General features: G+C 43.7%; 1 protein-coding gene across 1 annotated transcript in view; it reads right to left on the bottom strand.

The window, feature by feature from the left end:
- Window positions 1-27,098, bottom strand: part of DPP6 (dipeptidyl peptidase like 6) — a 753,509-nt gene that overhangs the window by 199,734 nt on the left and 526,677 nt on the right. The window contains exon 6 of the mRNA XM_046670129.1: window positions 16,677-16,729. Coding sequence (XP_046526085.1) covers window positions 16,677-16,729 — 53 coding nt within the window. The remainder of the gene's footprint in view (window positions 1-16,676; window positions 16,730-27,098) is intronic.

Raw genomic sequence — 27,098 nt, 5'->3', positions numbered from 1 at the left:
CTGAAGGCAGCGCAGCTGGAATAGAGAGGGAAGCAAGTCAGAAGGGGACCGTGTCTCAGACTGGAGATTGCGTCTCACTTTGGATATACAATGGAGTGTGCGGGCCTCTGCAGCCTGGGCGCTGGAGGGTGACCCCGCAGCCAGCTGCGCTTTAGGAACCATGGGGCACAGAGAGGGTGCAGTGCCTTCCTGTTCCTCTCCAGCCTCCTACGTGCCCACCAAGGTGCACGGGAGCCTCGTATCCTCGTCTGCGCTGCCTTCCGCAATGCCTACAGACTACAGCAACCTCTCAGTCTCTTAAACCTTTCGTATTTATGTTTGCATCTGCCTCATTATTGGCGTTTTATTATGTGTGACCTCCTGTTTCAGTTTTGTTTGCATTTATACGTGGTCAAAAGCAGAGAATAAGCTTCTTGCAGGCAAAGTTTTATTTATTCTGTGCTCTATGGTGCTAGGCATAGGCTGCTGCTAAACATTGACTCATTTCAGCACCGGATGGTTGAGAGCACTGCTGCTTAAAGTCTGCAAATAGCCCAGGACTCCAGAGGCTGTAAGTGTGTTTATCAGGTTCATTGTTTTTATTCTTGCTTTAAATATAACACATCTCTATTCACAGAATTCATAAGGCTTCCTTATATGATAAGTGGTCTCCCCATGTGTGTGGTTTCTCCAACCATTTGGAAACTTGAGAAGCGGAAAGCTTTCCTTTTTTTTCTGTACTCCCTAGTACCACTGTTTTCATATTAGATATTCTGTGAATACATGTGCATTGACTGATTAAGGACAAATAATAAATTAACCAGTCACTGTTAATCTCCCAACCCCTCCCTTGGGAAGCGAGAAGCATAATTTCTGCATGGTCCTTTCCATGTGCACACACGATCATCACACTTCCCCCAAGACTAAGAGATTTGCTGGTTCCCACACTGTCCAAAATCTCCTTTGAATTCACAAAAAAATCTTGGGGGATGATTAAAGAGTGATGTTAGGAACTGGCAGAAATTGGGGACCCAATGCTATTTAAAATGACAGCAAAGTCACATCTATGACAAGAAAACTGTGCTTATCACTTATCTCTAGGCCTTGTTGTATGGGAAGTGTGTCTTCAACAAAGACCATATGGAAATAGAGCGCGCACAGTCTCACAAGGATGGAGAGGAACACAGCTCATCTGTGCTCAGCAACTGGTCATTCCCTACAATTAATATTGCTGTTTGTTAATTCTAATATAGCCGAAGTCTACCCACACTACCAATCTCGTTCTGAACACACTTTGTCAAACCACCTCCCAGAACACCATTACTACTCATTTAAGACCTTAGTCCTATTAGTCTAAATGCTTTGAAAACACTTTCTTTCTCTGTTTACGACTTTAATTCTTTGTTTACTTCTTTAGTATAGAAATCTTTCCCTTGTGATTTCAGAGGCCATGGTGACCTGTGAAACCAGTGGGAATGCTGGCAACAGTTGGTTACTTGCCTGCAGAGGGCAGCAGTGTGTCCACCCCGCCACCAGACTGCCCGGGTGTGAGTCTGGCTCTGCTGCCTAACCCTCCGCACGCCTGTGTTTTTAACATGTAAAAGGGGCTAACAGTCTCCACATCACAGGCATATTGTAAGCACTCAATGAGGGATATATGAAAAGCCCTTAGAACAAGGTCTGACATAGAAACCACTATATAAGTGCTAGCCATTTTTTGGTTATGACTGAATACAATTTCTGGGGTCAAGAAATACCTTTTTGAAAACATGGCTCTTTATTTATCTTTTTTATTGTATTTTTTTTTAATTTTTATTTTTTTCGGATGTAGATCATATTTCAAATTCGGGATACATTACATCATGTTCACCACCCGAACACTAATTATAGTGCATCCCCTCACATGTGACCCTGATCGCCCCTTTTGCCCTCCCCCCTCCCCCCTTCCCCAATGGTAACCACCAGTCCAATCTCCAATGCTGTGTGTTTTTTTTGTCGTTTTTATCTTCTACTTATGAGTGAGATCATATGGTATTTGACTTTCTCCCTCTGACTTATTTCACTCAGCATAATACCCTCAAGGTCCATCCATGTTGTCACAAATGTCCAGATTTCGTCATTTCTTATGGCTGAGTAGTAGTCCATCGTGTATAAATACCACATCTTCTTTATCCATTCGTCCCTTGATGGGCACCTAGGTGCTTCCAAGTCTTGGCTACTGTGTATGATGCCACAATGAACATAGGGGTGCAAGTATCTTTATGCCTTTGTGTTTTCGAGTTCTTTGGATAAATACCCAGCAGTGGAATAGCTGGATCATATGGTAGATCTATCCTTAATTTTCTGAGGATACTCCATACTGTTTTCCATAGTGGCTGCACCAGTTTGCACTGCCACCAGCAGTGAACAAGGGTTCCCTTCTCTCCACACCCTCTCCAACATTTGTTGTTTCCTGTCTTGTTAATTACAGCCATTCTGATCGGAGTGAGGTGATACCTCATTGTAGGAAAACACGGTTCTTTAAATAATTCAACCCGTTGGTAGGAAAAAAAGAAAAACACCTTGAAAATAATCTGGATGAATCTTTACATCAAGATTCCTAACCATTTCCCCTTATGTAGATGCCCCTCCACATTCTGCAGATCACTTTTATAGACCCGTAGGAATCTGTTAGGACTCACAGATTTCCTGAGCAGATCTTGTTGATAAAGCCCACGAGAGCATCTATTCCAGCACCTCTGTCTGATTCTATTTAATCCTTTAAATTGGATAGAAAAGAAAATTTTTGCCACTTCTTTTCTGTATGAAAATATTTCACGAATGATGCTACTTTTAGAGAGTATTATATTGGTTGCAATGGACTTTATTTTCAAAGGAATCTTTCTGCAGGTCTGGTTTCTCATGACAAATGTATGATTTGAAATTATTTTCAGGTTGACTTTGGGAAGAAAAAGAAAGCACTGGAACTAAATTAGGAATTTTTCTTTTTGGAGGCGTTCTGCCTACCCCCCCCCCCCCAATAAATACACATGCACACACACACACACACACACACACACGATCATTTTTCTGCAAGGACTGGGAAAAAATTCTTTACCCAAGAGTGAATTCTCTGCTTTATGGCAAAAAGCAATTTTTTTTCTATTCCAATGCTGTTTAGTGATTTGGATTAATTTGGTAACAAATCAGCAATAGACAATTTGATGTAACTAAAGTCAATTTTGTGTGTGTGTGTGTCCATGAGACGATAATAAGGGCATCCAGGAACTTAAAATGATAAGATCACTTTCATGGAAGATCTTTGTCTCCACGGGTCCAAAAATCTTGACAAAAATAGCACCAGATTCCAAAGAGCCACGCGACCTGGCTTAATGCCGTGTTGTTGATATAATGGGCATCTTGTAAACAAGGAGTTGAAAGTGGCAGAGGGCACTTGGAAATAAACAGTTCCAAGAACTAAAAGTTGCATTGTTTATAGCATCTATGAAACACTGGGCATCAAAAGGTGGAAGTCAGACATAACAAGTATCCATCATCATCGGCAACAGTGAGACTGTCCTTAGTGGTTGTCACTGGGTGGTGAGACCCAATGATAAGGGTATCTTCCTTTTATATTTTTACACTGACTTTGATTATATGAATTTTTATATATTATATTACATATACTTTCACTAATGAACATATATTACTAGGTTAATAAGGAAATAATAAGATATACATCCTTTCCCATCTATTCACCAAAACCACTCAGTGCATTTTTTAAAGACAGTTGAAATAAGTTGGGCTAAGCCAAGTAGTGAAAGAAATCAGACAAGGCACTTGGCAATGTCGGGACGTCCTCCAGGAAGGCTGGCTGCCTGGAGCATCCTTCTTGGAAAAATTGCTATGGGGGTCCTGGCCCTCAGCTCTGCACCGTTAGAAGCCTGATGTTTTCAGTGCATGGATTTCCCTCTTTCTTAGTTGCACCTCAGCCAAACTCCTAAGAATTGATATATAACTGAGAGAGGTAATTTGTTAATTTTTGATGAGAAATACAACCAGCCAGTTGACCAGAGTGCTCGTGTTAATGAATCAGTTAAGCTACATTGTAATCAGAGGTACCTGCTGAGCTGGATGGAGTTAAGGGAGTGAGATGTGGAATTCAAACGGAGATGCCTGCCCTGTGGATGGATGGCTTGAATCACCCGCACATGGCAAGGGCAGTTTGTCCTTTGGCAAGCGTGGGTGGACACTGCCTGTATTTTGCCTTTCTGGGCTTCTCTTGTCCGTGTATTGACCTCTCTGTTCAGTCAGTCTTTCTTCAAAAGGATTCAATATAATAGGTCAGATTTCTCTTTCCTACAAAATAATCATGACCAAGTTCCCTCCCTGGACTGAGTTCTCAGCACCGTCAGGTTCTCCGGCCATGTCATTTCAGATCAACACTAGAGCCGTGCCCACAGGGATGACGGCAATGAGTACCATTGGATTTCGCTAACTTGTAAAACATAACAACCTTTCCCTCTTGTCCTCACGGTTCTTGGGGTGAGCGGGGGATGGTTACTTTTAAGCTTGCGTGTGCACAACACATGTAAGTAAGAATTACAATGAAATCAAGAAAATACGCCCTTCTAATTTTTGTCTTTCCAAAGCCACATGCTGACTCTGACAGCCCTTCGAGCATCTTGGGCAGTCACCTTTAGCTCCATTCTAGGAACAAGGAGACAATGGCCAAGGTTACATAGCAGGGCATGTCAGCAAGATCATCTCCACCAAGAGGCACAGCTTTCCACTTCCTCACAGGACAGAAACCCTCAGGGTGACTTTCTACCAAGAAATGTCACTTCACTACTTCCAAGCCACCAAGAGCTTCTCCTCTAGGCAGCCCATGTGTTATCTTGATAGTTGACAGGCTGTTTTGTTTGACAAACTGGGACAGTGCACAGTGGATTGGAGCAGGGTTGGCCTGGAGCTGTGGTCCCCAACGGGTGATCTGAGACCACTAGTGACACACAGGGTCCTCTAGGTATTGTCCCATTTTGCCTCTTAGAATATTTATATTTAGTATGTAATAATGTATAATTTTATTTTGACAGGGGTCAATTATTTGCTTCAGATTATCTTTTGTCTGTCATATCAAAACAGGAAAATAGCACCAACGTTAACTATTACTCTCTGTTTGATGTCAAACAGAACATAAACTGCAGTGGTGTTTCGTAAGGTTGCTGTTCCCAGATAGGACGTGCAGACACACACAGTGAGTAGAGGTACCAAGGTCACCACCTCCAACTTATCAAATCATGCTGTCGGTGCATCACCTCCAACCTCACAACTGTTCAAGGCAGTCCTTACTACGTGCTTCAAAGTGCACTCAACACTAGGAAGGGAAGAAAATCCACATAAAATGAACGGTGTGGCACTCAGTTCATAATTTGGCCAGCGTCTCTTGTTAGACTGAAATACGGGGGCAGTGACATCACAAAGAGACTGGTACGTGTGGAGCCAGAAGAACTGAGCTGGAATCATGGCCGACCACCAGCTGGGTGACCTTGAGCAGGTTACTCCAACTGTGAGTCTCAGTTTTCTCATCTCTGAAGCGGGGATATGACCCACAGCCCATCATCGTTATGAGTACAAAGCGAGTTAGGATAGGTTAAAGTCTCAGGATCAAACACACAGTAAGTGCTCGCTCAATGCCTTTAATGCATTTGTGTGTTCACTCATGCATTCACTCATTCATAAATGAAATAAAGAGATAGGGAGTAGAAAGAAATTTGGGCCTATGCTGGAGCTTAAACAATAGGGTTTTTGAAGACATGCACAGAGGCACATAGACGACAGAAACATAGAAAGTGGAATGAGGGCGTGGGTCCTGCCTGGAGTGATGGGTGTGTGCTGGGAAGGAAAGTTTGGATGAAACAGTATGGAGGCCGAGTGGAGAGAGCCCCAGAAGCTAGATGGTGTCGAGATCTCATGTAGTCAGCAGCAGGGAATTACCGTGGCTTCTGGAGCAGAGAGAGAAGTACAGAAAAGATCCTGGGGCCAGCCCTTGTGGGCTGTACTGGAAGGAGACAGACTCGAGGCCGAGGGAGAAGCCTACCTGTCAAAGGATGTGAAGACACTCACTGGGGTGCTGGGCCACGTTCATGGGTCCTCCCCGCGGGCCGTTTCAGGTAGCTTCAGTCCTGGCTGAGCAATCCTAGTTCTGCTACCCCCGATTGTTAAATGTGGGGCTCACATCAGCTCTGAATTTGGATTGTTTTCCTCCTTTAAGAAACGTCACCTTCCACTCATGTTGGGCTGTTTGTGGGGGAGCCAGGGGAAGTGTTCGTCGGCATGCCCTGAAAGCCACTCCAAGCATTTCCAAAGGTCAACAGAGATTTACGTCAGGCCATGATGTGGTGAATCAGAGTTAAGATGTACAGAGATGTAAAAACATTAGTAATTGGGAACTGGTTGTCCCGACTTCTCTGCTTAGGAAAAAGCTTAACTCTCTCAAGAGCTCTAGTGCTCCGACCCTCCCCGACCAGTGTGGGCACCTTCGTCCACCTTGTCGGATGCAGAAAAGGCAGAGCGCCAGGCTGGGGTTACGTCACTTTCCAGTCCAGACAGCAGAAGCATTAGCTTTGTGTGGCTTCTTCTTCGTCTGGGGGTCGTGGCCAGGCAGTGTGCCAACCTTGCTCCTGAGGGTCTGACAGTGTGGCCCGTGGTGTTGCTGACCACGTGGAGTCCTCAGGAGCCAGAAAGCCTCACCCAAGTAACAGCTGTGTCATCTCCTCGGAATACTGTGCTCCCAGGCTCCAGCCCTTGCCTTGGAATCGGTCTTCTCAAGGAGGAAATGCCACAGCCTATATTCTTTTGAACAATCCATTGTTAGTGGCTCCAGAAATACTTTTTAGTGAAAGATACAGACTGAATTGGCCATATTTTGCAAACCAACCGCCTCCCAGGGAGGGCCAACACTCCCTGCCTGTTTACTTCATGGCGTGGTAGTCACAACGTAATGAAAGAATGGATACAAAAGTCTGAAAAAGCCTAAAACGCCCTGCCCACTGAAGCTGCTTTGTGGCCTTTGCTTGTGCTGGAAACCCAATGGCAGAAGACAGGTTTCTGCTGCACAGGCATGTGACTGTCCAGCTGTGGAAGGCTCTGTGCTCTCCCTTTGAGCCTTGAAGCAGCAGACAGACCCAGCACAGGGCCAAGTCGCCCAGACATGCACATTTTTGGATCTGGTTCTTCCTTGGTCCTTCTTCCAAGAGGGGAGATTCTTGAAAAGAAAGCCCTCCCCTGAAATCTGGCTGAGAAGTGGGGATGCTCAAGGGACTGCAGCATGCTAACTGCTCCTGAGGGTTCTGCCCAGCGCCGCATGTGAACAGCCTCTTCAGGAAGTTTCTGCTCTGCCTCCTGCCTCGTATTTCCTATTTGGCCCACCCCAATGACCCTGTCATCTATAGAGTGCTCCAAAGAGAGTCACTGTGGCGTCAAGAAACATGTGGTCAGGTTAGAGAGTGCTCCCCTTGAGTGTTCACATCAGGACAGGGAGAAGAGACCCAGCCCAGGCTCGTGTCCTGGGATAGGAACCTGTGCAGGCAAATCAGCTAGCTACACACAGGGATGGGGCAGGGGTGGGGACAGGCGGTCAAAAAACCCAGCCCTATGGGTACTGAGTTCAAAAATGGGGGTGGTCTAAACAGTACAGTCACAGCCACTTTGGGTCACAATTTGGCAGTTCCTTATCAAGTTACACATACATTTGCTGTACCACCCTGCAATTCTACATCTAGGTATTTATTCAGGAGAAATGAAAGCATACGTCCGCATGAAATTTGTATGCAGATGCTCACAGCAGTTTTATCCAGAATAGTCCCAAGTTAGAAACAACTCAACTGTCAAATGGTGAACACATAAACAAATGATGGTATATCCATGCAATGGACCACTCCTCACAGTCAAAAGAATGAGCTACAGATACAAGCAACAAGGTAGGTGAACCTTGAAAGCAGTTATGCTAACGAAGAAGCCAGCCACTCAAGGCTAGGTAAGGGTGACTCCATTTTTAAGACATTCTAGAAAAGGCAAAACCGTAGGGACAGACGCCAGTCAATGACTGCCAGGGACAGCCACAGGGGATGGAGGAGAGGCACGATGGAATACTGTGGAGTGATGGAAATGTTCTCTACCTTGGTTTGTGGAGGACTTCTGTGATTGCACCTATGCGTCAAAACTTGTGGAAAAGTTATTAAGAAGCGGGAGTGTTATTATAAGTAAATTATGCTGCAATGAGCCTGTAACTATTTAGATGTGGTTGGTGTATGCTCATTTCTCCACCAGCCTCCCCACCCCATGGTCTAGACAGCTGCGCCTCCCACTATCCTTGAGTGGCTGCTTTTGTGGTCAACGCTGCCCTTGATGTTCAGTCTAAGCCAATGTCACCATTGTAAATAACGCAGGTGGCTTTGTGTCCAGCGCTCTGTAGGGCCAGTCTGAAGCAGGGAGAAGAGAGGAAGGTGATGTAAAAACAAAACAGTATAGACGAGACAGCAAGGGACACACGTGGCCTTTCCACTGTCCATCCCGTGGCTAGCACCATCCTGGCACATGCTGAGGGCGCCCAATTATTCTGTGGCAGGAATGGATCACAGAACACCGCAAACGTCAGGCAAGCTCAGCCGTCCAGTGGTGTCGGCCAAATGCACGAGGGCATTTCTCCTTAGAAAAGGTTCTACGAACAAGAACAAAGCTGACATCAGGAATGGAGACACGTCCTTCTCAGAGAATTGATTCTCAGGCCCCGCTGAAAGGGTTCAACATACACGCCTCTGATTTTGTGTGACTTGGAACCGACCCTGTGATTCTTCAAGAGAAGATCGTGTGCAGCACAGAGCCCCAAATGCACGCACGAATCAGAATAGTGACTGCACTGCTCATCCCGCTAGGTGGAGCCCACGTCAAACGCCAGTTCGGGCAGGCCTAGACAGGCTAAGAACAAGCATCTTTCTGGGGATGAATTCAGATGACAACAGAGCAGGTGCTCTCCCATCTCCCTGGTACAGACTTTGATGCTGTGGAGCCTTTGCTGAGCATCATTAAATAAATCTCCAAGAGCGTGAGACCCGCCACTATTTCTCTGAGTCTGGCAAGACGACGAGGAAATTAATGTTTCAGGAGAAACTTTCATCACTTGTTTCCAGAGACAGAAGGGTTATTTCTCAGCTCCAACTACAATCCTGGGCATCACTTAGTGGTGACAGCAAGTGAAGGAGGGGGCAAGGCCAGTCGACCCCAGATCAAACTAAAATCACCTGAGTAACTTTAAAAACTGCTGAGGTCCCATCCTCAGAGACTCTCGTTTAATCGATTTGGGTTGGGGCCCAGGCATGCGTCTTCTTACTAGTCAACATTGCTTAATTCCTTCATTAATTTCCTCCAACCATCAATCAGACATCTAGGGAATACCTACTGTGCCGGGAATAATTCAAGGGATATGCACATGCAGTTTAGGACCAATAAGAGCCTGATGCAATGAGGAATCATGCATATTTTCACTTCATTTTCACATGAATTTGTTTGAAAATCTTTTAGACGTGCTAGGAGAGTACTCAAGGACAGCAAAAGATTGAATGGGAAAGGATGGTTGAAACTGGCTCCCTTTGCATGTGGTTAATGGCTTTTCTCCCGCTGCCTAACTTAGTCCTGTCGCTGGAGACCTTCGCCGCAGGAACGAGGGCGAGATCTGCAGAGGCATGTCTGCCGCGGCTTTCCTCGTGCAGTCATGTCTCATCCACTACAACAGCCACGGCGTTAGGGACACAGTCCAAGCGTCTCCCAGTGAAAGCCTGCTCTCTGATGCCTTAGAATGTGCGAGAGGAAGGTGTCAGGCGGTACGTGCATAGCGAAAACATTTCTAAACATTCTGCTCAGAAAAATTATGTACCTACAACCAGGTAACTAGCTGTTTAACGCGAGGATAAATCACGGTGTGAAATGAGAAGTGTGCTTACTCTAGGAGCTCAGGTAGCTGGCCGGGGATTTCTAGAGGGAGAGGTTTTGACGTTGGGGCTTGAAGGATCAGAAGGATTTGGACACAAGATGCACAGTGAGCAGGAAGTTTCTGGAGTATGTGTGGGGGAGGAATGAGGTGAAGAATGGATGGAGCAAAGCTGTGGACGCCTAGGAGCACGTTCTGTTTGGGAGCAGTGATTGGACATCATTGATGTGTCATTCACGGAAGCAGGACTGGCACATATAAGGCATTGCATGCATCTTCCTTCCCTCCCTCACTACAGGCCAAACTCTTCGATCAGAACGTTCTTTCCCACAGAGACGGGCATGGCTTTAGACTACTTTTAAACTCAGAGCTCCAGGAAGCCATTACAATTGATCAGAGTTGGCATTGAGGATGAAATTTATTTTCTGTCTCAAATGTAGGGAAATTGTGGGGAAGTGTGATTAATAAGATTTGGCCATATTACGGTTGGCCATGGTTCCACCGTGAATAGAGCCTGCAGTGCTTTCCGCACACCAAAGTAGGCACTTAAATGCCTCATCTCATTATTGTACAGTGTTTCATATAGCCTTTACACGAAACCTATGAGCCAGGCATTTTATTTCCATTATACAGAGAGCAACTGTGCCCAGAGAAGCAACTTTTCCATGCTTACATAGGTAGAGAGGCTGACAGGGAGTTTATTCCAAGATCTGTTTGACTCTAAAGTCTATGTTCTTTTGGTAATGTTTGCTAAGAGTTTGCACTTCAGAGGGAGGAAGAGAGAGAAGGAAGGAAGTCTGGAGGGGAAAGGAGGAGAGGGGGCAGCAGCTGAGGCCAGGTTGGACATGTGGATCTCTGAGCTGTCCACAGTCCTGAAAATGTGTGAATGCCAATAACAGTAGGCTTCTCCACCCTCAGTGCCATGGTACAGACACCTACAGTGCTATTTTAAGCATATCTCTTTCTTCCACATTTTGGCTTCCTATTGGTACTTCCCCAGGGTATACAAAGAATCCTATTCTTGCAGCTCTGGCAGCTGTGAAGGTAGCTTGCTCTGCAAAGCCAAAGTGTGTCTGTGTGGAAGGTCCAGCAGCAGGGTCCCTGAGGATTCATGTGAAAAGAAATGGCCAGGAAGGAAATGCGGTAATCCACAAGGTGCCAACACTGGCGCTGCCCTCGTGAACTCACTACTTTGAATCTTCTCACGCACCAGGCTCAACTCACAGTGGGACACAGGTTGCCAAAGATTTAATTAGAGGGACATGGGATATAAACATTTGAAACCTGTCTTCATTTTCCAAGAGAATACCAGCTACCATGATCACAATTAATGTGGTTCCCGCATTGACTGTGTCTTCTCACATTCCGTGACTTCATTACTCCCCACCAGGCCTCCTAATTGAATCCATGCTCCTAATCTTCCCTTTCCTTCAGTCTACTCTATACACAAGCATAAAACTAATTTAAGCCTGCCATTTTCATCACATCTCTCTTCTGCTCGAAGTGTTCAATGTGTCCTTATTGTAAAACCCCATCACACTGGGGTGGTGTTTAGGTCCTCCACACTCCAGGCTCATCTTAAAACTCACCCAACCCTATCTCTACCCATGCAGAATCCCACGTGAACACCCCTGCTCCAGCCTGGCCTGGCATCCCACTAATTCCAGGAGGACGCTGGCTCACTGCGGAGGTCAAGGCTGTTTAATGATTTGCCCAGCCTGGAATAGCTCCTCTCTGTCTCCATCTATTAAAAAAAAGAAAAACTTACTCAACTATAAGGCTCAGATCAAGCCAGACTCCCTTTATGAGATCCTTTGTGATGCCCCTGATGCCCACAACTCGCTCTTCTTTCGTGTTCCCTGTCTAAAATATTCATTTGGGGCACTTAATTATATATTGTTATATAAGTCTGTGTCTTTCCTTCTCAACAAGATTTTGAACTTCTTAAGGATAGCAACCATGCTTTTGTTGCTCAATATGGCATTTCAATAAATATTTGTTGACTTATATTGTCTTTTCTGCTTCCATTGGAGGCAAAACAAGAATGTCTCAAAAATTAACTGCAGGTCAGATTGAGATGAGATAAAAAAGAATTTATTGAGCATGAGAAGTGTAGATAATTGAGGTGATGGTCATCTCTTTGAAGAGAGAAATTAAAATCACATGGGAATTATAATTACCTGAGTGTCATGGAACAAGCCTTAGCTTTGAAAAATTGCTAAAGGGAATTTTATCATTGTAGGGGTGTCTCATTGCTCTCCTTATGACAGAAAGGATTTCAGTTGGCTAGAAAGTAAAGTCTGATAATATTTGATTATGAAATTGCAGATGTATACTGGGTACCTTCTACAATATCAGGAAATAATATTCCCTAGCACTCACTGGAGGCAAAATTCTCTGCTGTGCATTTTGCATGTATCATTGCACTTAATTCTTATAACGTGCCTGGGAGCTGGACACTGTTATTATCATCTTTTTAACAATATTGGACTTAAGATCTGTAGAAGTACAACAACTCTCAAGGCCACACACAAAAGTCAGTGGCAGCCTGGGGATTCAAATTCAGGCCTATGTGACCACAGGGCTTAAGTTCTTACCTCCCACATCACGATGGTAGGCAAGGCGCTGGGCACTGTGTGTGTTAGTAACCTAGGCACCTATTTTCTAGATAAATGGAATGCTCCTCTGCAGTCCAGCCTATAAAGTTAGAGAGTCATTCCGGACAGAAGGAATCTACGTCTCAGTTTATTCATTTCATAGACACAGACTGCAGCTTCACAAGTCGATCAGAATTTCAAAGGAATAGAATTTTTGTATAATTTGTTTGATGCCTGAAAAATACCAGTAAATATGCAAAGTTAGGGCAACAACATCCACAGAAGACAGCCTGGCGTATAAATAAAAATACCTTCAAACACTTCTCAGTTCCTGTTCTATTGTTACTCTGTTTGCCAAATCCCAAAATGCCAACGCTACCTAATTAAGGGGTCTGCCAAGTTTTTCTTAAAATTGATTTCTACTATGGAAGGACTGATTTTTCTCTAGTCCATATGATTTTCAGAATCATCCAAATAGATATGAGAAATTATAATTATATAGAAACATAATTCTTTCAAAAACACTCAAGTCAAAGGGAAAACTAATTCAAGAAAAAATTCACGTCAGGAAAATGTCAAGAAGCAGCCAAGTCTAGAAAACGCTTCTATGAAAACATACAATGGACCTGTCATAGAGAACATTTAGCTGGCTATCATCTCTGTCACAGAAGATTAGTTAACTTGTTGAAATTCTGATATAAAACTTGGTGAAACACTATGTTGAAAATAACCAGCTTTAATTCTGGTTTAATCAACAAATTTGTGTAAAAGACACGTCTTTTAAGAATACAGTTTTTGAAAATTTAGTATGTGAAAGTCAACAAACCTATCCTGAGGCTGTAGATCTCTGAATAGACGAGAATTCAGCTGTCTTGGGATTCTCATTATAACTCCAGTATAATGAGAATACAGCCAAAAGGATCCTTCCTACCTGGCTCCAGCTACAGAGGTCCAAACTGTAGAAGAAGGAAGCTAAGGCTGGGACAGGAGGCCCTCTGTCTGGCTCGTGAAAGAGACAGAAAAGAGGGTATTCCTGTTGTTAGTGCCATCAAGTCTATTCCGACTCCTAGCCACCCTGTGCCCAGCGGAGCAGAACCCCACCCAGTTTCTCTGTGCCATCCTCTCACCTTCCAGCTTACATCAGACAATGCTCCACTGCTAATCACAGGGTATTCATGGCCAGTTTTTTCGGAAGTGAGTGGCCAGGTCCTTCTTCCTAGTCTGTCTTAGTCTGGAAGCTCCGCTGAACCTGTCCACCATGGGTGACCCTGCTGGTATTTGAAATACCAGTAGCACAGCTTCCAGCATCACAGCAACACGCAGCTGCCACAGTGTGACAACCAACAGATAGGTGGTGTGGTTCCCTGACCAGGAAATAAACTCAGGCTGTGGGGGTGAGAGCCCGAATCTTAACTTCCAGACCCCCAGGGCTGGCTAAAAGAGGATATACTCTCCCCCAATTCTTCTGCCATGGGCAAAAAGGAAGGAAACCATAATCCAGAGGGCATTGGAAAACTAATTTGACCCTTCTCTGGGGCTTGTTGGAAAGCCTGAAGCTAAGAAGAAATAATCCCATCCTGCAGGTTGGATGGCTTCCGGTCTGAAATGAAGAATTTAGGGGCAAGAGTGATGCAAGGAGGGGCAAAAATTTGTGAAAAAGGCACAAATCTGCATCTTCAGAAGTATCAAGGAAATCTCTTAGTTTTTGTGTACTATGAGTAATGTAAATTTAGGTATTGTAACAGAGCTTTATTTTTATTTTAAAAAGGCAATTGTGCTTTCCTCTCTACCTTAAACCCATCCATAGCATAAGCCTTAAAAGGCGGGCTGTGTTCTTCTCCCGCCTTCTGGTGGAGCCCTGGCACCAGCGACCAAGTGAGAGGCCGATAAGCTCCTTGTGGTGCTGCAGTTGCAAAACTCGAGGCCTAAAGGCTCCTCCAGTTCAGAGATCCACTGTCTCATTAACACAAATAAGTTCTTGACAACATTGGAAATTAATTAATTGGTTCATTTTCCATAAACAATCTCATGACAAAGAGGAAGAGTTGGGTGGTGGGGCAATGCCATTTTTGGAGACGCTGTGTCAGTTTATGTGGTGATGGGATGGGCCATAGTCTTCCCCATCCACCAGAGGTCGTTTCCAGCAAATGTAACAAGTAATCTGCCACATCTTTCAATCGTGTAAGAGTGCTCAGAAAAGAAAGAAATTAGCACCACTAAAAATCTGATACTCATGGCTATAATGTAACCCCAGGGGACTGTTGATAGGATGGGGTTCGGAGTCAGCCAGGCTTGGGCTGGGGTTGCAGCTCTACTGTATACAAGCTATGAGACGTTGAACAGTTACTTAACCTCTTGGAGCTCCCACTGTGAAATGGGGTAAGAATGTTTTCCTTGCAAGGCTGTTGTGCTGGGGTAAAGGTGCATGACAGTCAACCGATAAATGATGGCAACTATTATTACTATTTTAAAAATTCCAAAAGCAGCTCATTATATGTTGGCATCCTCTATTATCATCATCATCATGAGCACTGAAACCAAGTCTTCAACACAGACTACCTTGTCCTTAGGTTTGCAGCTGGTCTGGCAAACTCTCATACCAGGTTCTCAGAATCCATTTCTCCTTATTCTGACTGATGCGGTAAAATATTAGCACAGTGCGTTAAGCATAAAATGCTTTTAGAGTTTTGAGTTTCACAAATTTATGTAAGACGGAATAAAATATCCATCATCTACAATAAATTCTATTGTTCCCAGAAGGGGTAGATAAATCTCAAGGCATAATTATGCTCCTGCCTGCCGTGACCTTTGAAGATGCTTATCTGCCTGAAAAATAATAGAATAATTCCTCCTTAGTGAAAAATCTCCGAGTTTCTATTTGAAATATGCTTTAAATAAAATAATGCCTATGGATACTTTATTTTTACTACAGTGGGTCATCTTCAGTTTCATTGGGCTTGATTTTCCTAACAGTCCAACAGAAACTATTCATCACATTTTGCTGTATATCTACAAGCATCTTTCGTTTGTCTGAAGTCCAAAGGAAATTATTTTCCCCATCTTTGCTTTCTGAGGACATACCCATCTTCTACCTACACTTAGCAGAAAACGGACTGTGGTCGTTGTATACGTTGATGCTGTGATTAAGGCTCTCCTATGAAATAACACTTTTTAGCACCTCCTGCTGTTTGTTTAAACATGCTTGGGAAAATTAGGATGGCTCCCCCTGAATATTCACAGGAACCTACGCAACACTGCCAGCAGCACAATCCAATTTCTTCGAACATTTCCTAAGCACCAAACCTTTTCGAAATACTGTGAAAGAAACCATGGAAGGTATGAAGGAGAAGGAAGGGGTGAGGAACAAGAAGGCTGTGGCTGGCGGAGGGGGCACGTGGCTACAGGAGGATGGGGGAGGGAGGGAGAGAATGTGGAGGAGAGAAGGAGGAAGGAGGAGGGGAGAGAAAGAAAGAATAAAAATGAAAACAATAAAAAGCCATCTCTGCCCGAGGTTCCTGGTTCTGTGACAGTTTTTCCACGTGTCCAACTCAACAAATGGCTTCACCAAATCTTAACCATGTCTTACTGCCTTTGGACTCCACAGAAGAGCTACTGATAATGCACCCCTGTGTTGTGTGAGTCTGTCTACCCAGCACTGAAAACCCTACAAAATCACACTTGTTCTCGTGTCTTTCCCTCCCACACAGACTTTTGAGTCCCAAATCATGCATTTTTGAGAGACCGATGAGCTCAGGGGTGCCACCCTCTCTATGATGTATATAACCGAGGTGGCCCTAGACAGGATTGCACCTGATTGCAAAGCACAGTTCAGGGGAAAACACTTGTTCTCCAGGATCTAGAGTGTAAACCTGGGAATCAGAGCAGGAGGTGGGCAGGGTCATTCCAGAAAGTGAGCTTCACAAATGGGCAAGTACTGGACTCAAGTGGCCCCCTGGCCCTTGGTGTAGTCACCTAAGGAGGCGTCACAGAGGTCCCACAATATCAGGACCCTTCGCTGCCAAAAGTCAAGATGCCCCATTTCCTGCCCTGAGAATTAAGGAACTAGTCAGTGTTCTAGGCTTTGCTTTGGTCTGCAGGTTTCTAATTAAAAGAAAATGAAAGAACCATCTTACCCATGAGGAATTTTGCTCAGGACATAATATCCAGTATAGGAGTGTTGATATATCTGAAACAGACAAAAAGAAAAAAAAAAAGAAGAAAAGCAAGCATTGAGACAAAGGCAGTGACTATGATATTTTTCAAATCACTATGAATCCTAATAAGCATCAGTGGACCAAAAGTACTTAATCAGGAGACCTGGTGGCAAAGTCTTTTATTTATTTAGGAAGTTAGTTTGCATATCCTGTTTATGTTATTTCCTTAATTTGCACATAGTTTACAGGGCAGCCACAGGCTTGATGTCGTCTCCTTGGTTACCTGGTTTGTGATTAGATTAGGGGCACAGATTTCCAGCTCAACTAAATGGAGCACAGAACTAACGAGGACATTGTGGTCATAGAGGCTGTCAGACCGTCAGCTAGACCCAATGGGACAGTAAGACCCTTGTACTGCAGGAGTTTCCTATAAATTATGGCACATTCCATTGTGCATCCTCAGTGAGTTGCAATACTGTAGCCAACGTAGGCTTAATTGGACAAACTCTTGTCCCTTTGTACAATTTGATGTATATCTTTTAGCTTCCGAGGGTGGTCAATAAGCTAAGAACTCACTGCAAGAGGGGAGCGTAGCCTTCAAAACTAAGATAACAAAAAAACAAAACAGTGTTTCCAACGTCCTACAACCCCCAAATCTCGGGTGCCCTTTTCAAACTCTTGAGCCAGGAGATCACTCCTCAATCCATAAATACAATGAATAGAACACGAGGGATACCCAAAAGAAGGGAGAACACGGCAGTTCAAGAAATCTTGGCATCCTTCATCTCCAGCTTTCTGGATGGAGACCCTCCTCAGGGTATGGAATGTGATGGGTTACTCTGTAGGGTTGAAGCGAGAACCCTATTTCACTTAACTTTCCTCTACCTGTGAAACTTCTGAGAGTGGGCACCCTGCATGGGTAAATGTTCAGTAATTTGCATTTAAGAACACCTCTCCGAAGATAACAGGTGAGGGACATGCAGGCCAGGGAAGACAGATCTAATGTGAAGCTTGTGCAATAGAGGAATGCATTTGGGGTACTGATGACAGAAATGAGCCTGCAAAAGAAACGGGTAAGATTTTGCTAATATCACAGACTCCCTGCCTAGTCTGGGCGCCTGAATTAACTTCTAGGAAATCACCGTGGATTCGAGTTATTTGGAGAAAAAGGACCCAGACATAAAAATAAGCAACAGCACTTAAGTCCCAACAATCTCATGCTTTTAGAGACCCTGGGACTCCTGAACCAGAAATAAGGGGCCTAGGGTGGCCTGCTGGAAGGCAGTGCATGGACATCTGACTCAGAAGTTAGTCTAAATACTGCTTTAGTCATGAAGAAATACCCACGAAGGAACAAAATAGCGAAGGAAACTTCACAGAGCTGCCACAGCCATCTAAGAAGGAATCCATGGACGTGACTCAGTTTGTAATTTCTGAAGTGATGAGTGGTGCTGCTTCCCCAGGAGAAGAAGGAAGGACCTGTGTACCAGCTTCTGCGTCCTAAGTAGATTACTGCTCAGAAAGAGCCCATCAAATGACCTTGCTCTCTGACTAAACAGGGCCTCTGAGCTGGAGCGGCTTCTTCAGATGCAAGAGCAGAAGCGAATGGATATCTCCGTCTCTTATCTCCACAGTTACGGCATTTGGTGCTATGCTGTACAGTGTTTCTAAATTCTCCTTCCAAAAGTACTTTTTCACACTGTTTATCTCCCTCTATTTTCACAGTAATCCTAGGCAGGCAAAAGATTACCTGTTTGTTAAGATAGGAAACTGAGGTACACCAAGGGCAGAGGAGTGGGGAGGAAAGAGAAGGGGAGGAGAGGCAAAGAGAAGGAGGAGGGAGGAGGGAGGTGTGGAGCCTGATCTGTACCCTTGAGTGTTGGCATACTTAGCGACTCAAATGCATTGAATGTGACGGAAATGATGATGTTCGACTTCTGAGACCAGGTTACAAAAGGTATTGTGACTTCCTTCTTGCTCTCTTTCAGATCACTTGCTCTGGAGGAAGACAGCTGCCATGTCGTGAGGACACTCGAGCAGCCCTGTGAAGAGGTGCATGTGGTGAGGGGCACAGGTTCCACCCCCGTGGATCACCAACAGACAGCAAGGAACTAAAGCATCTCACCAACAGCCACGTGAGGGAGCTTGGAAGCGGATTCTTCATCCCCAGTCAAGCCTCCAGATGATGCAGCTCTGGCTGACACCTGGGTAGCAACCTCACGAGAGATCCTGAGCCAGAGCCACTCAGATAAGATGGTCCTGAATTCCTGACTCACAGTAATGGCAAGATAATAAATGTTGATTGTCTTAAGCCACTAAGTTTTGGGTATTTTCTTACACAGGAGTAGGTCAGTAGCGAAGAGATGAGGGGCTGGGTAGGACCACTCCCCAAACCAAAACACTCAGAGGAAGCCTTTGAAACGACTGTGGAGAACAGTCCAAAGCACTGGAGATGATGATGGTGCTGATGCTGATGCAACTGAAAGTGACAGTGGCTAGCATTCATGGAGCACGCACTATGTATTAGGCAGTAACTAACTCCCTAGCATAGAGGAACTCATTCATTCTTCATGAGGTAAGCAATGTTATCCCATTTTTAGGATAGGAAAATTGAATCTTAAGGAATTTAAGTCAAACCCAAGCAAGATTTGATCTGAGGTCTGTCTCTCTCTAAACACTGCATTGGAAACAGCCTGAACAAAGGGTGTGTCTCATAACTCTCAAGTTATAAGTCCAAGTTGATTGCTGTCAACTGAAAAATCCAAGATAACAACAGATACAATAAATAAGCAAAGCAAGGACACGTGCTGTCTTTCTTGGTTGAAGGCCTATTTCTTTAATCCATCTGGAAATAGTGATTTCAATTCATTCCTGTGTTATGCCATTCCCGAACAAACACCTGGCCTTACCTCTTCGCATGCCTCTTTCAACACACCACTAAGTGACCCTGAAATTCAGCTCTGTGAATATGTTCCAAGTGGAACCGATGAGAAAAAGGAAGACAGAATGAAAATAACCTTCTAAGTGCAATGGTAAGAAGATGAGAGGACTATCCATTTTCAATTCTACGTCTGTATTTTGAGGCAAAAAGAAAACAAAACATGTATGGATGGGAAATGTAATCAAATATCTTGAAAACTGGATCACTAATTAGAAAGATTCAAACAAAAATGAGAGCAAGTCAAGAAGCAGAGACAGAAAAATCTGAGATGCTGGATCTGCCAAGTCTGTATGGTAAAGAAGCCTCCAGAGTAAACTGTTAATGCAAATGCAATGCCTTGAAGTGAAAGCGAAATTATGACTCAAGTGCTACTCTTAAAAAAACGGGGAAGTGGGAGGGAGAGAGGACCATTTTCTCATTGCTCGAAGACGAAATAATCAAATATCATTCTTTTCCACAAAATCTCCCCTCAGCTGGAGCCAAAGGCCTGGAGGCACAAAGGAAACAACTCCTTCAAGAGCTCAGATTTCAAGAGTTTGCTTTTGCACAATGCTTTATCATGAACGGCATAGAAAAAGCTCCATCTCACTGAAAGAATTTGTTCCTGAGAGAGAGAAAGGCTTTCTGTTCTTTCTTTCTTTTTATAGTCTCTATTTATCTGTTGTATTTATGTTTCTTTCTTTAAAACAGACTCTAAATACTTCTGATCATGGAAAAAGAGATAAAGTTGGAAGTTAGACTGAATTCAGTTACTTTTCTAAGCTTTTAGAAGTTCATGAATATGAGTTACTTTGGTGTCTTCCTACACCATCAAATTTCCCTTGGAAAATGAATACATGAAAACTTCTTACCCAAAACACCATTCAGAAGATGAGAAAAAACCATTTCAGCAAATTGTTTTTTCAATATATCATGCAAAATAGTTGATATTGGTATTCAACAGCTGGAGAAAAAACAATCCGTCAAGGGTTTGTCCTGGGCTAAATTCATCTTTGTTCTGCTGCTTATATTTCTGAGACATCCCTCTGCCCACAGCTTGCTTTCTTATCTTCCCTCCATCATTCCCACTGAGCCACACTTCTGATTTCTCCACGGCCTTTCCTGCCTCAGCCCCATCCTGCACACTCACACAGACTCACTTTACATCCTCTTCCTCTAGGAAGTAATCCACTCTTGTAGTTTTAAATCATTATTACCTAAATATCGGTGACTCCCACAGGTCCGGCTCCTCATCTGTAGACCAACATACAAGATTTCCACCTCAACAACTCCATCTCATGCCTCACAGGCACCAAAAACGCACTATTCTCTGAAATAAACTCCAACTACACTTAAAGCCTAGTTCTTCTTTGATATTTCCCATCTCAGTTGGAGGCTCCATCATCCAACCAGTAAACTGAGCTGAAAATCTAGTTTTCCTTGACTCCATCCTATGCCTCCTTCCCCCTCCTACTTCAGGTCAGGAATTAACTTAAGTCCTTCTCAAATCCATCACCCACTCTTCATCCCTGTGGCAAGTGCCTTACTTCAGACCTCCTCTCCATCCTTCCTTTCCTACAGAAAGAAGCTACCATATTCCTTTCCAAGACTAATCTCTGAGGTCTCGACCCCATTCCCTTTTGCTTCCAGTTGAACTTTATCAACTCTTCCAGCACAAAATCCCGTCTTATATTTCTCACTACTCTCTCTGCATTCAGTGTTCCTTTTCCCAAATCTTTAAACTATAACTCAAATCTCATGCATTAAAAAAAAAAAAAAAATCCCAGGGGCCAGCCCAGTGGTGCAGCAGTTAAGTTTGTGTGCTCTGCTCTGGCAGGCTGGGGTTTGCAGGTTCGGATCCCAGGTGCAGACCTAGCACTGCTCATCAAGCCACGCTGTGGTGGCGTCCCACATAAAGTAGAGGAAGATTGGCACAGATGTTAGCTTGGTGACAATTTTCCTCAAGCAAAAAAAGAGGAAGATTGGCAACAGATATTAGCTCAGGGCCAATATTCCTCACGCACACACACGCACAAAATCCCTGCCACATTCCCTTCGTACTCCTCCTTCTTTTCAACTACCATGGCACTTCATAAGAAAAGTCTACACTGCTTCACTTTCTATTCACTTCTAACCCACTGCAGTATACTCCCAACATTCTCAAACTTCGATCTCCAAGTGGATTTCCAGCTGCCATACATAATGCCGTCTTTTTAATTTCCAGTCTGCTCAATCTCTCTGCAGTACGAGGTAACAGTGATAGGAATCATTCTCCTTTCTTCATTCCATGACAGGTCACTGTCCTCATTTTCCTCCTGCCCTCTTTCTTCCAGCCTCTTTGCCTCTCTTTTCTGTGGCTGCACATCCCTTGACTGGATGCAGGCACCAACCCACCATCCTTGGAGGTCTTTTCTTGCTGGTCTACACCCACGGCCTGGCGGATCCCATTCATTTCTGCCTTCTTATACGACTTCTTCCTGAATTCACATTTTTATCCTTGACCCATCTTCTGAGTTCGAGGATCATATTTTTAGGTTGTGCTGGGCTACATGGATGGTTTTATCCAAAACTTTTACCCACAATTCAATATTTTGAAAATGAAATAAACTGTTTTCCTACTAAAGAATTCTCTTTTTTCTTCTTCCATTTACTTGGTCTCTCAGTAGGAAAACATTGGAATTAGCTTCGGCCATTCCTATTCCTTACTTTCTTTATATGCATGTACAATTGGTTTCCAAGTTTCACTGGACTTTGTGACTTTGGAATGTCCCTTACATTCCTGCCATGCTTCTACCCTAGTCACACTGCCCTGGGTTGGGATGCCCGAGTAACCACATGGCCTTCCACCCTACTGGCCAGCCTCCCACCAGGCTCCTCTCCCTCCTTCCCATTGCCACTAGAGCTCCCTTCTTAACAATGAGCCAAGATGGGAGTGGGGGTGGGGGTGTTGGAGTAGTTTTGGAGGAGGACACAGCTCCTACTGTGTAGCTACTACTACTATTACACAGTTTTAGAGTAAGACACAGCTTCCATTCTCAGTATGCTACTCACTGGATGGGTGAATTACTCAGGCTCTCTGAGCCTCAGTTTCCTCCTACATAGAGGGAAGAGCTGTGAGTGTTTGCTTAGGAAATTTAAACCACGAGAAAGGAATAAAGAATACTCTTGTTTAAATTTTGAGGAGAATTACATGATCTAGCTACTAGCATTGTACAGAATCCTTGAAACTCTTTCTTCTCTATTCCTTTGGCTAGGAAGACAGGAATCCCACTGAGACTAGCAGAGTTGGAGCTGACCTATTTCAATGGATGGTAGAGGTAAGAAAACAATGGAGATTGTTGCCTTTTGGACTGGGTGCCTAGTCAGCACAGTCAGTCTACTCATTAGAGTGTCCCAATAATGGGATGGAGAGTCCCCTGAAGTGCTGAGCTCCCCAGCACTGAGGGAATTCAAGTAGAGGCTGGAGAGCTATTGTCAGGGATTCTCTAGAATGGATATGTGCATCACCAAGCAGATTGCTCCAGGGGACATATACTAACCCTTTCCTATTTGATCCTATATTCTACTCACAGAGGAAATTAGACATATCAGAGGGTACAGATGAGCTCAGAGTAAGATTCTCTCAAGCTAGGATCAAGGACCCTGTGGCTGGCACACGTGGTTAAAGAAATAAGATATGGTAACATGATGTGAACTGAAGATAAAAACACTGCGAGAGGCTAATGCAGGGAAAAGACAGATCAGGCAGGGAAAAGAAAGGGAAATTTGGAAATTGGATGGTAAAAAAGGAAAAAGGAGGAAAATTATTTGCATGAGATGTCATGGATGATGAGTGGGGAAAAAAAAACCTGAAGGAGAAAAATAAAAACTCTAAAGAGAAGCTGCAAAATGTGAGATTTCTTGGTCTTAAAGTTGGAGAAATAGAGTTTTCAAGACTGTGGGGAGATAGATCCTCTGAGTAAACACTATTACCAAAAGAGAAGGAAATTCCATTAGGTTCTAGCTGGCATGGTCATACCCATTCTGCTGGGAATTAACTCAGTGGCTGGTCTCCTAGGAGAGAAAAAGCAACCTGCCTGCAAAATTCAAGCCAAGGTTTTGTGGACCATGACAGACACTTCATGAAGGTAATGCCCTGGAAATGTTCCTTTTGTTCTCTTGGAATCTTTTCAAAAATAACTTTATTGGGGTGTAACTTATATACAAAGCACAGCACATATTTACTGTATACAATTTGACGAGTTTGGGCCCATGCAAACATTGGTGATACCATGATCTCAATCAGGGTAACAGACATATCCAACATCTCCCAAAGTTACCTTGGGTCCCCATAAGCTTTTAAGAGGGCAGTGAAGGCCAAATCATTAAGTCTGAGCCTCAGGTGTCCACCTTTCAGTTGATGTGGGAAGAGCTGACGCAAGGAAACATACGCCCCATTTTTGCAAAAATACTTCATGAATTGCCACATTTACATGGTGTGTTCCTAAGTATTGGTCTTGACACATTCTTCTAAAAAAGCTGCACTCCTGGTTTTAGTCATTAATTCCATCCATTATCATGCTCTCCCCATCACACAGGAGCTACTGTGCTCCCAAGAAGCCCTGGAAGATTCCCTCTGTGGAATGGTTAATTATCAGGTGGGTCTACAGCGCAGAGGAGACTGCCTCGAATATTCCATCCAGGTTCTTTGCACAATTAAAATAAATCAGCACATCTTTAATAAGGTGACTGAGACAAGAGCTAACCAATTTTTAAGGTCTTTCTGGGAAGAAGTGATGACGACTTTGTCTAGAAACTCTCCCTTAACGTTTAGAGAAATGGGTCCAGTTGAGAGTGTCATGTTTTTCTAGGAGTAAGACCAATAAGCCAAAATACTCTAGAGAAGATGACCAGATTGGCTAGAGTCTGGAAAGGAGGCCACCTGAGACACACCTGGAGCAACAGCAGGTGGTCTGCCCAGAAGATGGAAGACAAGGGGAGATGGAGAGCTGTCTTCAAGGTTTCAAAGAGCTTCATGAGTAAGTGTGAGCAGGCCTGTTCTCATGTGCTCCAAGCGTAAGAATAATGTTGACAAGTACACGTTATAAGGAAATAGATTTCAGACCAATGATGCTAAGTTTTGGTAATTAAAGCTATCCAATACTCGAAAGGCTTGCTGGCCCATTTTAATAAAAGTATGGAAGCCGAGTTTGCTGGACCCTCAATGAGTACGCAGGGAGTGGTGAGACTGAGCCTGCTGACCACTAAAATTTCTTTCCATTCTGAGAATTCCTCCAGTCCCCACTGAGGACTGCTGCCCCTCTGCCCTCCCCTCTCTCTGCTCTGGCCAGGTTAAGTTTAACTACATCTCAGTATACACCAGAGCTGCCTAAGCCTGGCTCAATGAGTTCAAGAATTAGCACGTCAAATTTGACAAGCTCCTGACCATGACAGAAGTTATGTCCCTCCCGCATGCAAAATTCACACTCCTTCCTTCTCGAGATTCTGCGGAAATCTCATGTCACGGCCAAGTCAGTCTCTGCTTGACTTCTAATCTCCTGTTTCATTCATGTCTTTCAGTGGGCACTAACTCAGCATCTTGCCAAAATACCTGACTTCATGCCTGGTCTCTGGCCCCGCTCTTACAGCAGACACTCCAGTGAATTATACGTCCTGACGCTGAAGCTGAATGATGGTGGAAAGTTTCCTGAATGAATCGGTCCTTCCTGGAGAGGCTTCTGCTTCTCTCAAGCAGAAGGTCCGGCTCACCCTGACATTCTAATGACTGCGTTTGGCACACATTTCCGCACACTCTGCCAGTTTATTTTATATCATTTTCATGAAGTTAAATCTCTTACTGTAATGACTTAAAAAGAAAAATTTTCTAGAGGACCTCAAATAACTAGGTACAAATTGGAATATTTAGTAAAAAGTAAAGATGTTTATCTCCTGTGATATAAGGCAAATATTAGGAAATGATATAAACTAAATGTTCTTCGTTGTTCCCCTGGTTGCACAACTTTCCTTCCGCATTATGTGGAACTTACCATTTAGTGTGACAATCTAGGCAAGAGTTAAAATATAGGAGACATATAGTTGTCAGTTTCAAAATACAAAAGTAAGTTGCAAATACCTTAGGATTCAGTATTCATATCTCAACTCCTTCTTTTCTCCCAGAATAACTGGTCACAAAACTTTCTAAATTTAAGAGAGTAGAGATGGTGATTTCCTCTTGAACCCAACATCTCTTCAAATGTCTTATTCTGCTCTCCATACCACACCCAACCATAAGACACTTTACTTCATTTTTTGCGACAATCTCCATTCGTCTAACTTATTAACAGAGAGTGTTTCTTTCAACCTCTGTGTCCTTCACACATAATGCTCTCCAGTAATGAGTTACTATGAGAACATCTGAGTACAAAAACAAAACGATGAAAAACAAGGATGCATGTAAATAAAGTAAATGTCTCATATTTCAGAGACGAACAGGAAAAGATTCAGTTGTGATTTTAATTATGTTTCCCAATACCCATTTCAAGAGCATCTCTGAGATCCAGAAATAGCTGAGTGATTTTTCCTATCATATCCTCCTGTCTCCACTTGGACATTTCAATTCAAGTAGCACGTCCATGTGTCTCAGGCTCGTCTTCCAGAAACAAATGAAATCAATGTTGCTAGGAAGAAATTCGGAGGAAGTGATCCATGAGAACTTCCTTCCTAACTAATTTCAAGGACACACACCAGTGTGCCCTGACTTCTTGCTGAGGTCCGTCACATCCCTGTCCTCTACTTGGCCAGCCACCAAGAAACAGATGCCTGATTTTCATGATAGTCCTGGCAGCGACTCCCTTCTTCACTGACTTTTCTATTTGGTTGTTTTGCCAGGCCTTTTTGCTGACTCATTCCTGATTTTGCTTGAGAACACGTTTTCTTTTTTCTTGCTGTTTACAGTCTTTTTCTCGCCTGCATACACTACTTGTAGGACCAGCCTTGTGGAGACGCAAGATAAAAATAAATTAAACTTCCTTACATTGTATAAGTCTTTAGAATTTATAAAACATTTTTCTATATTCTTTAACTTCATTGTCACAACACCTGCTCCTCTGGCTGGAGCAGCTTCTCCTTGCTCCATCTTTTAAAACAAGAAATGGAGGCTCAGAGATGCAAACTGATTGGTCCAAAGTCACATAATGTCAAAGGAAGAGAACTGGGAGGTTAATGTCTTTTCATGTGTAGCTTAAAGCTGTTTCCACTATAACATGCTGGCAAGAAAGCTTCTTCCACCCTAAACCACCTTTACTTTACCAGCCAGAAATGCTACTGACAGATCCATTTTCAAGAGAACAATACTAAAATGAAAATAACTCTGAGAAGATTAACACGAGAGCCACAATTAGCTAACCCACTGAAAGGGATCAGCTTTCAGCCAATTGAAATCAAGCCCTCAGAGAATGGCACAGAATCCAAAATAGGTCCTGGAGGACAGGATGAAACATGGA

This window comes from Equus quagga, chromosome 8 (assembly GCF_021613505.1).
Source record: "Equus quagga isolate Etosha38 chromosome 8, UCLA_HA_Equagga_1.0, whole genome shotgun sequence".
Lineage (NCBI taxonomy): Eukaryota > Metazoa > Chordata > Mammalia > Perissodactyla > Equidae > Equus > Equus quagga.
Note: the sequence above shows the minus strand (reverse complement) of the source record. Positions and strands in the feature narration are given on the sequence as shown.